The sequence below is a fragment of the Drosophila suzukii genome, chromosome 2R (genome assembly GCF_043229965.1).
Source record: "Drosophila suzukii chromosome 2R, CBGP_Dsuzu_IsoJpt1.0, whole genome shotgun sequence".
Lineage (NCBI taxonomy): Eukaryota > Metazoa > Arthropoda > Insecta > Diptera > Drosophilidae > Drosophila > Drosophila suzukii.
Window position 1 is genome coordinate 22,945,917 of NC_092081.1, and position 10,544 is coordinate 22,956,460.

The following is a 10,544-nucleotide window of genomic DNA, read 5'->3' on the forward strand; positions in this document are numbered from 1 at the left end:
TCAGGAAAATTCCAATCCTGAGAAAAACTAAAAGTTGTGGAAAATGCAACTCCTGAAATTGCAGACTCTAGAAATGCAAAAACATCTAATGCTAGTTCAATGAACTGCGGAATTAAAAGGCCGGTTTCGATATATCTATTTTTCTGGTAAACTAGCGAGTTTTTCAGAAGATGCTTTCTCATTATGTAATAAGTGAGGTATAGTCACGATGAGTATCCTAAGAATGAAACTAGCTATCTATCTATTCTTTATATTTTTATGTAGAAAATCATAGTTAGAAGATAATGTAATATCTAAACACAGTTTAATCTTAAAGTTTCCTGATTTAATAAATTAGTTTTATTTACAACCATTTGCTGCAGTTCTCTCTAGCAGTTCCATAGTTACCCCTGTGATAAAACAATGGCCAACCCACCTGCAAGAACAAATAAAAAATGTGGAACAACAGGGTGGCAAACAAAAAGAGAAACAAAAGGACAAAAGAATTAGGTAAATAAATCTGAATGCTTTCTAAATAATTAACATGGATATAGCTCACTTTCATTTAAACTGGGTCCCCGCCACTCATTGAGTTGTTCAACTCAACGCGCGGCTTAGAAGGCGACAAATCCCCCGTGTCTGCGTTTGAATGATTGTGGGGCATTTGTTGTGGGATGAAATATAGCCGGGCAACAACCACCGAACCACCCACTGAACCCCCGGTCCACCTGAAAATCCCCTGGAATAAAGAAACACCTGAGTCTGCGTCTCGAGAGCCTCCCAGATGTAGGCGTGTAAATAATGGCAAGTAATTAATATTTCGACATTATTCTTCTGAAGGAGGCAAGGAAGCTACATTGTACGCTCTCTGGTTTAATTAGCTCGGAAAATGTTTCGGAAAAACTTGCGCATAAGTCATAAAGTGCAGGAAATCGAAGAATGAGTGGGTTCCATTAAATGCAGCTAGCCATCTGAATAGCGATTTCGGTGGCATTTTAATTGCCCGGGCGAAATGAAATTTCCTTATAAAGATATAGAGAAGCCATTAAGATCCAGAGATAAACACTCGACACAACGCGGCCAAGTGCCTGCGAACATAAAAACTTAATGTCCTGCAATTTGTTAAAAGATGCGCAAACTGCCCAATAAAATGTCCCTGAGACGATGGTGGCTTTAATGTGATTGAAAAGAGTGTGGGTGAGTGGCCAAATTCGGGAACCCACTTCAGCTAATTGTTTGCGTGGTGCACTTTGAGAATGCGGGTCCAACAGTTGTTTATACACAGGACACTTTGTTTGCACTTTGGGACAAGGAGAATTGCTCAAATAATGGTCGAGACACAAACGTGTGGGCAAATAACTCATGCACCATGATAAATCAAAGTCACTTAGCGTTGATGTCGATTTGAAATTCACTTACAGCCCAGAATGCACAATGTCAAAGGACTGACCAAACAGAGGTCCTGCGAAAAAGAGGACATATCATTTATATCCATTTAAATAACGACCTTTCAATGGCCTGAAAAGTCCCGTAAAAAGCTGAGGGAAATGCTTAGATGGATGGTCGGACGAGGCATTGACAGTTGTAAGCCATAAACCACAGAAAATTGGGCATTATATTAGTTAAGATGCTGTCAAGCCGGAGATATCCCGGGCTCGAGGGCAAGACACATCGCTTTCAGCACGGGCATAAAGCGGGGATAAAAAGGGGCGAGTCTAGGAGATAATCGGGCAGACACAGGAGTATCCCGTAACCGGCACTAAAACTCCGTTTGACAGGCAACGAAAGCCGGGAACCGCAAATCCTGGAACAGGAATCCCCAACATTGAATCCTCAGACAGAGGAAACTGACCACCAGATAAGCAAACGCATTCATCTTACAGAATAACGAAGGGAAAAGGGAGAAATGCTAACCTGTATAGTCAAAGAAATCCGCACAAAAGTTAAACAAAAGTTGGGCACACATATTAAGGGGCTTAAAGTGCAGAGACCAAAACCTAAAACAAGGAACTTATCTTGACAGCTGGACTGTGCACTTAACCAGGTTACCCCGCAAAATACACCTATATATCTTGATCAATTTGGCCAGCGAAAGGGAGGAAAAAGAAAACTTAAATCATAGCCAGCTTTGTTCGGTTTTTCAACCTGGTTGCTGTTGCCTTTTTTCCCGGTTCCTATTTTGCGGGCTTTGTCTGCGCCACTTTGCTTATCTCGGCCACACTTTTTATTGGTCGCCTTTATTTGGCATGACATCCCCCATATTTCACCGAATAACAGCAGCTGAGATAAGTGGCAAGCGGAAGGACATGCGAATTAGTTATGCTTTTGGGAAGGGTTCAGAAAGTAAGAGTTGCACAACAGAGAAAGCGAAAGCCAAGGACTAAAAATAAGAGTATTCTATATATAACCCACGTGAAAGAATATTTATTTTTAAATATTTTTCGTCAGCTCCTATAATATTAACTGCTCCAATTTCGTTTCCACTCAGCCAAATGTCAAAAATAACTCAAAGATACTTATGCGACTCAATAAATTACATTTCCAATTTAACAATCTAGGTACTTCGAGCAAATCCAACAAAAATTTACAGCTCTATCAAAAATTATCGCAGCAATTTTTCAAATCAAAAATTCATTGCCACCGCAAAAATCAAATTTACAGAACTTGAAAAGTGCGAGGAGCAGCATTTTTCTCCTTTTTATGGAAAATTCGGGGTTTCTCCGGGATGTTTTCAAACATGACACCTGAAACTTTGGCATACAAATTTATGAAAATATTTGCACATCAATTTTACTGCTTGAGGAACGGGGAGCCAACACCTTTTGGCTTCATTGAACTTGCAGCTTGGCATTACAAAGAGCCCGGGGAGAAGTCTGCCACCCCGATACACATGCAAATATGTATAAACTGAATCAATTTTTACCGCGATAAACTCCGGCTACACCTTCTGCGGAGAAAAGTGGAAGGAGCCGGGGATTTTACGGCACTGAGGTAACTGCAAAATGTTGTGTAAAATTTGCAAATGCAATAAATAACTCGTTTCGGTGTAAAAAAAAGAAAGGGGTTTTGCTTTTGCCGTTTACACCCCCTTTCAGAGGCATGTAGCGTTTCCCCTTTTTTTGTGTTTCCGTATTCCTTTTCTGGCTCCTGTTTAGGTTTTTCACTCCCCTCCCCCCGGAAAAACCAAAAGCGCGCCACATGTGCGAGTCTGCTTGTAGTTCCTGTGGGTTCCTACTCTTCTGGCTGGGTTACTCTATAGAAATAAGTTCTATGGAGTTTTAAACATATTTAAGAACTTGACTACTTTTAAACGGGAAGATATATCTAAAAAGATTCCTTCTTATTCTGACATTATTTTTTCTGCATTATTTGTAATACCGAATCATAAAATCGTACATCATGGATTCAGAGGGATCTGTTGTGAAGAGGACTAATTTAATAAAATGTTTGAAAACCGACTAAAAATCTATCTAGAATTTGACTAATAAAAATGTTTTTAGATTACTTTAAACAATGTTTTGGTATAAACTACATTTTTAATATTTTAAAAATAAACATAATAATATTCTATTTTTAGGTTCAGTAGAGAAATAGGCCTGTTGTAAAAAGGACTGATTTAATAAACGCTAAAAAACCCTATACAAATCTTTGTTCCATTGGCAATTTAATGAATAGGTAAGAATGTTTACAGAATATTTTAAAAACATTTCGTTATAACATACACTTTAAATATTTTGTAGATGAAGACCCAGGGTATTTGAAACTTCGTCAAAACCATTCTAGATACAATCTCATTTTTTCAGTTCCTTTTTTGTTTCGCTCTGCGTGTTTTTTGGTGTGGTGGAAAGCATCCCCGAAAGTATGCAAATAATTTTTGGCTCCAACTCATATTTGATATTCAGTGTCAGTTGCTCGAAAAAGGGTTACCGAATACAAGTTATTGAAATTTGCATGCAAAGGGGCGGGTGATAAAGGGGAATGTAAATGGAGGGCTGGATGTGGAGGAACAGCAGGCGTTGTTGAGGCAATTTATAGCACTTGTGTTCTGGGGGGCTGTTCTGCTGAGGGCAAACTTCTCGGTTATTGTTTCGCCATATAAAATGTAAGGGACTTCCCAGCCCCAGAGGACGTAATTGTTTGGTAGTCTTTCGGTTTGATTATGTTCCCTGATTTTTGGCTGCGGAATTTGAAACATTCCCTGTGATTCTCTTTCGAATGCAGATACCCAATTAGGCTTTAGCCCGGTTCAACGCTTTCGCATCCATCAGGATTCGGATGCGGCACTCAAAAGTTGCCATCGCAACGCTAACCGCACAAAAAAGGGCATAAAAAACGGTTCAAATCCCTGAAAATCGCAAAAACTACGCTAATAACATTGTCATATGGCGGGGGAGAAAATGATTTTTATTTTTTGTTGGGGTTTTTGCCACTAAACTTCGCTTATCAAAGTTGAAATTGCAGCGCACATTGGGGATTTGTCGGCCACTCGAAAACTCAACTCCGAATGCCAGGCATTTATAGTGGGGATAGTGGGGATAAGGGATTTCATTTGAAACTCTGATACGAGCAATCGGCGTCTTATTTGCCGCTTTTTGCCGCCGAGTTTCATCATCGTACGCCACTGACCCAGTTCAGACATTTATCACAACGGCACACACAGAAAAAAACAGATACAGGCGACTGTCCTGAGGGTCTAACCCGAGCACAATGAATGACTGACCTCCTCGTATCCCATCCTATACCATTCCCCTCCCCATTTCCTCCATTTCCCCACTGACTGCTGACTAAGTGGACTTTTATTTCACTATTATTACGGCCCATGCGGCGTATACGCAATGAATAGTTTCGCCGTCGAGCTTTTGGCTTTTTCTGCTGCCCATCTCAGTTGCTAAGCGATTTAGATTTGGCCACATATCTCACGGCTTTTGATGGGTTATTTGTTCTCTGTGTAAGATAAAGAGCCACTGAAACTTTTCTGAATCACAATCATTGTTATATCGGTCGGGCCTCCATTCATAAATTTTAACCCCTTAAACCTTTGCCTATCTCTTATCTAAGGGTTCGTCACCCAAGAAACGTCATTGACTTGATGACGTCATCCATCATCTTTTTAAATATATTAATAAATTCTATCATTGGGACAAGCGCCGATTCGACATGGAAATTTCAGAGAGATAAGACTATCTACGATTTGCCATGCTTCCGAGTTTTTTGAGTTGAGTAGAGGGTTTTCAGTTGACGATCAACTTTTGGCAGGGCAAGATCACCATGAGCTTTCAGAAGTACCTAGGAATTTTGATCTTGGCATTGGTAAGTGGAGAGAAGTACGATATAAAAATTTTAAATTTATTTATTTATAGCTTGGTTTAAAAATATACCCATAAAACAGTTATTCTTAAATTATAAACATTGAAACTTTCGGAATTTAATATCGTTTCAGCTTGCTCCTTCAAAGATAAAAGCTTATGGAGATCAAAGTCACTATAGATTGTTTTTACAATCGGATCAGGCTTTGCAAACTATAAGCAGTCAGCTGGTTACCCAGGCAATTGAACTGGTGGATTATGTAGTAGAAGATCTCCTTGTCGTGGACTCCCAGAACTCGGTTCTCCTGGGTTATTTGGACCGTTTCGATGCCTTTACAGCCGTTAATGCGAATTATACAGAGGAAAAACTGAATGCCTTTTATGACGTGGTAGGGGACTATCTAGACTCAGGAGATCCCCTGAGAACTTCCAGCATTGAGACTCAGTTGGTTGCCCTTTGCCTGCAGCGCAATGGATTCGATCGATGGAAGCGAACTGTTCAAACTCGAACTGCCCAACTTCAGAAGTTGATATACAGAAAGCTGAAGAAACACCTGGAATCCATAGATAAAGAGGATCGTTTGGCTGTGGAGCGCAGGTGGAGAAGGATCTTAACTCGTGGGGGACCCCGAAGATTGCAGAAGCTTAGGGAGTTCGTCAAATGGCTGGGCAATTTCAGAGACTAGCGACTGACGATCCCAAGTGAACGACTCTTTAGACTTTAAGATAGGCCATTAAGTGATAAGAAGAGTTTTGTATAAGCATTGCATATGGGTGGGTGAACCAAATAAAATATTCGTGGTATAATTATAACCGACCATGACCTCGAGCCTAGGCAGCAAACTACTTTTGTGCAAAAGTAAATTTCTTATGAAATCTAACCATTATCTTTACCTAATAAAAAACGGAGATAAAGAAATGTAAGAGCACATTTATGTGTATCAGTATTACTTTCATTAAAAACAATATCGCCAGGGAAAAAATGAATATGATTACAATATTTTATAGAACATTCATAAACAAAATATAAATAAAATAAAAAAATATATATATATTGCAATACTTAAATAAACACAGACTTTCTTTTATGATTATATTCGAAACAATATTGATATATAAATTTAATATGTACAGCTCCTTGCGAAAAGTGAGTGCATTATCTACTTGCCCCCCACTTACTTCCCCCTGGTAAATGCAATTTTTCCATAACACGCTCCCTTCCACACCACCCACATTCAGATCATGTATGAGGGCTTTGTTTAATGCACTTCACAGCTGGAGAAAACTTTTTTCCAGCCCCTGTGTCGACGGCAATGAAAACTTTGTCATGCCTCGCAAAAAGGATGATAAACTTGGGGAAAAATTATGAAACTGAATATGGAAGCGCCGGCGAAATTGAGACAGCAAAACAACAGATCCAACAGGACAGGCAGAAGACGTACGAGACTCGTAGCCATGAGAGAACTAAAACTGAAACTAAAACTGATACTTTTTATGGATGGCAAGTGAAAAATGTAGACAGTTGGAGAACGACTTTCCGGGGAGGGGCGAGCGGGATTTGCAGGGATAAAAGAAAAATGGCAACTGCATTTCCTGTCTGAGAGCTGACAAAGTGCTGAGTGCATTTACGACTTGGACTTGGACTTGTGTCTTTCCTGCAGCTGCAGGAGCTGCCCGGAATTTATGCACTCAGTCCTCAGAGGAAAATGGGCAAATTCCTGCCCTGGGGCATTTTCCATGTGGCCTGGGGTATTTTCTTTGAGCCATCTGATAATCGGGCCCAGCTGTGGCTAATCGGTTTACATTTGTCACACTGGCACTCTGGCAAAGATTTAGTAAACACATCCCAGTTGCAGACCAAAGACGCTCGCAGAAAGATGCAAGTTGTTCAGAAACTTGGTGAGTCGTGTCTGTGCCTCCTTATAACAGGCCTCAAGAGAACAGAAATCAATTGGAATTTGTATTAAGAAATATAAATAACGTTCATATATATATATGGTAGTTTAATTTTTAATGGTTCAAATACCATTGAAATCTGGAATAATTTTAAACACCCACCTTTGCAGTTTACCTTTCGACTACTGTAGTTTTACTAGTTCAGCTGGGTCGATCAAATAAATTTGCCAGCCAATTGTACCACCAGGCCTCGAGAAAGAACCTCCACAGGAATATTGTGCTATCCCCAGCTTCCACCAACTTGGCTTTGGGCTCCGTTTACTTCGGAATGAAACACTGCAAGGAGTTGCAGGCTGTGATGGAACAGGTGGCTCATGGAGACATATTCCTAGACGATGTGACCATGGTCAATCGAATTTTTGTCGATAGGGATGTGCCGCTGCTTAGCGGCTACCAGAAAAAAACAGCCGAGATCAACAAGTGGAATGCGGATAGGGTGCACTTTGGAGATCCCCAAGGAGCCAGCGATGCGATCAATGATTTTATACGCCTGACAACCAACCACAAAATGGATAATCTCTTCCATCACACGCGAATTAAGAAAAATACCAAGATGGTGGTGGCCAATTCGGCGCATTTCCACGGCAAGTGGGCCAGTGTCTTTTCGATAAGTAATACCAGAAAACGACCATTTTACCAGGGAAATGGTTTTGACATCCCTGTGGACACCATGGAAACGTTTGGCACATTCCTCTGGGGTGAAAGTTCAGATCTGGATGCGGAAGTGGTCGAAGTGCCTTACCAGAACAACCAGCTTTCAATGCTTATTCTTATGCCCCGCGATTCCGAGAAGGGTCTTCCCGAACTAAGCAACCTCATCAACAATACGGATCTCATGAAGGTGGCCAGGAATTTGGAGCAAAGAATGATACACCTGCTACTTCCCAAGTTTCGAGTGCACTCAAGAATCGCTTTGGAATCCATTCTCAAGCCACTGGGGGTTAGGAGCCTTTTTATGAACCCCAATTTGATTGGCCTGACTGGGGAGAAGGACAAAAGCTACAAAATCAACACTATGCTGCACAGTAGCTTTATCGAAATCAGCGAGTTCGACAGTCAGTCAGAAAAAATAGGTATATACTAAGTACTAGCTAATGCATTTTTAGGGATCTACCTAACCTTTAATTTCAGAATTTAAAGGCAGAGGAGAACCCATTCAATTCTGGGCCAATCGTCCATTTATCTTTGCCGTCAAGAACCCGAATCATATTTATTTCATTGGTCATGTGGCTGTGCCGAAGGTTACATGAATGTATTATAAAATATTTTACAATTTTATCTTTTATCCACATATAATCTTTAAGATATTACACACAAAATATAATTTTATTAGCACAAATCAGAGTTTCGATGAGCGTATTACAGGAATCTCAAGTCTTTTTCAGGGACCTCTTTCCCTTTACTGTTCATCTCGACGTCGACAGCGAAAACAGAGAAAGGATTTAATACACCCGAAGAGGACCAGAAGTCCCATGCATGTACAACACAGGGCAATGAAGAGGATTATTATGACGAATACGAACAAAAGTCCCCACAGGCCAATGGTAGTTGCCGGTGTATAAGTGGTCGTTTTTATCGCCGCAACTGTTACATTGCTTTCTAAATCTTCGTAGTCTATAATCGTTATCGCCGTCGACTCGTCCATAGCTTATGGGATGTAACTGGACAATTTTGGTATTTCCGGTTCCAGATTGACACCTCTAAAAAATGGAAAATTGTGGTATGAAAATAGATTTATATTAAAGAACCACAGCTTACTGCAATTTTCAATTCATGACGTCTTCTGGTTTCTCGCATAGCAGATTATGAATTTCGGACAGCCCGTTGTTGGAAAGTTTTATGTAAAACATTCAGAGATTCTTAAAATTATTTGAATTTTTAAGAGGTCAGTCGCAGCTTACTAAATCGCACATTGTATTATCAGGAATTTAGTTTCTTTTTAGATTCACCATGGTTTTTTATGTGCAAAGTGAATTGAATTTTTAATGAATTCCTAATTTAGTACACCATTTTGGCCGTAAAGATGGAAGTAAAAAACTTAGATATTAAAGAGAAGAAAGGGGAGAAGCAAAGTCTCGATTGGGTTCATTAAATTACGTTAGATTTGAGCGTAATGGTTTGATTGATAGGTATTCTCCGTATATATTTTCATGAACGACCACCTGGAGTTTTTGAGTATCATCATAACTTACGTGCATCATGCACTGTGGCTTATAAGGTTACGTGGACTCCCTAACGAAATATGCATATATGTATTGTACACATTAACGTCAGAAATGGGTCTGCATTGAAAACTGTTTTTCTGAATTATATCTATACATAAATATAAAGATTAGAATATATTCAATATTTTTATTTTATATACCCAGAAAATTATAGATTTATAAAAATAAAAATTTTTTTTCAATAAGTGATCGTTAAAAATTCTGTGGATAGGAAAGATGTTAAATGTAGTTCAAAGTCTTGTTATAAGCAATTATAATTATCATTATACATATTAAATTTATTGCGGTTTCTTGCGAACGTACATGGGACTAGTACATACAATTTGGAAATTGATTTTCTGACTGATTAATCATCGTCTACGTTGCAGTCCCCGCAGCCATCGCAACATTCCTCCCCCCCGCCGCCACCGCCCTTGTCGCCGCAGCAATCATCTCCGCAACAATCATCGCCACATCCATCGCCGCAGCACCCATCACCGCCTCCTCCCTCGCCCCCATCGCCACAACATCCATCGCCGCAGGTGAAGCAGGCGGAGCAGGCCAGTCCGCAGCAGCCGCACAGGCAGAGGAGCGGCAGGCAGATGATGAACAGGCAGCACAGAAGCACCACGAACACGATCAGGACGATGATCCCCACACCCATGGGGCCCGAGGACCCCTTGCTGGCGGCGGTTGTGGTGGTGGTGGCCACGGTGGTGCTCCACGAGTAGGACCCCCAGTCGACTACATAGACTGGGGCTACGGTCGTTGGTTCTGAAGAATCCTCTGGTGCTAGTGTGTCCTCCATTATTGCTCAGAGATTATATTAGTGGAAAGCAAATAATACATTTTGTGCTTTGAAACAAAGCCTCCCACAGAACCTAGGTTTTTGTACAAATGTCAAATTTACCTCAATACTTGTATGTAGCATTATGGTTGTTGTTATTATCTAATGCCATCCCATAGTTAAACTAACAGAGGGTTCTATAATGGTGATATATATATACATATGTGGATGTATTTCTTATCATGTATTTCTTATTCATGATGTATTTCTTATTTTTATCATTGTAAGATTCTATTACGAATTTTTACACGC

At 40.2% G+C, this 10,544-nt stretch overlaps 4 protein-coding genes across 4 annotated transcripts; 2 read left to right on the plus strand and 2 right to left on the minus strand.

The window, feature by feature from the left end:
- Positions 1–5,146: 5,146 nt before the first annotated feature.
- LOC108008899 (uncharacterized) lies at positions 5,147–6,282 on the plus strand. The gene is made up of 2 exons (XM_017072804.4): positions 5,147–5,289; positions 5,420–6,282. The coding sequence occupies exons 1-2, from the start codon at positions 5,248–5,250 to the stop codon at positions 5,969–5,971; spliced, it is 594 nt and encodes a 197-aa protein (XP_016928293.2). The 5' UTR covers positions 5,147–5,247; the 3' UTR covers positions 5,972–6,282.
- Positions 6,283–6,991: 709 nt separating this feature from the next.
- Positions 6,992–8,585, plus strand: LOC108008742 (serine protease inhibitor 42Dd-like). The gene is made up of 3 exons (XM_017072640.4): positions 6,992–7,184; positions 7,352–8,314; positions 8,373–8,585. The coding sequence occupies exons 1-3, from the start codon at positions 6,992–6,994 to the stop codon at positions 8,489–8,491; spliced, it is 1,275 nt and encodes a 424-aa protein (XP_016928129.3). The 3' UTR covers positions 8,492–8,585.
- Positions 8,524–9,150, minus strand: LOC118876941 (uncharacterized). Its single transcript, XM_036813425.3, has 2 exons — positions 9,000–9,150; positions 8,524–8,941 (listed from the first exon to the last, which is right to left on the minus strand). Exon 2 carries the CDS (start codon positions 8,884–8,886, stop codon positions 8,641–8,643), a length of 246 nt encoding a protein of 81 aa, XP_036669320.2. The 5' UTR covers positions 8,887–8,941; positions 9,000–9,150; the 3' UTR covers positions 8,524–8,640.
- A 662-nt stretch (positions 9,151–9,812) lies between these two features.
- LOC108008271 (uncharacterized) lies at positions 9,813–10,253 on the minus strand. Its single transcript, XM_017072060.2, has one exon. It carries the CDS (start codon positions 10,251–10,253, stop codon positions 9,813–9,815), a length of 441 nt encoding a protein of 146 aa, XP_016927549.2.
- Positions 10,254–10,544: the final 291 nt, after the last annotated feature.

Bases quoted from the DNA above. Each gene is read 5' to 3' on its own strand.
- LOC108008899 (XM_017072804.4), top strand. From the start codon at position 5,248: ATGAGCTTTCAGAAGTACCTAGGAATTTTGATCTTGGCATTG. The intron at 5,290-5,419 runs GTAAGTGGAGAG...ATATCGTTTCAG, and splicing joins GAATTTTGATCTTGGCATTG to CTTGCTCCTTCAAAGATAAA.
- LOC108008742 (XM_017072640.4), top strand. From the start codon at position 6,992: ATGGGCAAATTCCTGCCCTGGGGCATTTTCCATGTGGCCTGGGGTATT. The intron at 7,185-7,351 runs GTGAGTCGTGTC...CCACCTTTGCAG, and splicing joins GCAAGTTGTTCAGAAACTTG to TTTACCTTTCGACTACTGTA. The intron at 8,315-8,372 runs GTATATACTAAG...CTTTAATTTCAG, and splicing joins CAGTCAGTCAGAAAAAATAG to AATTTAAAGGCAGAGGAGAA.
- LOC118876941 (XM_036813425.3), bottom strand. From the start codon at position 8,886: ATGGACGAGTCGACGGCGATAACGATTATAGACTACGAAGATTTAGAA.
- LOC108008271 (XM_017072060.2), bottom strand. From the start codon at position 10,253: ATGGAGGACACACTAGCACCAGAGGATTCTTCAGAACCAACGACCGTA.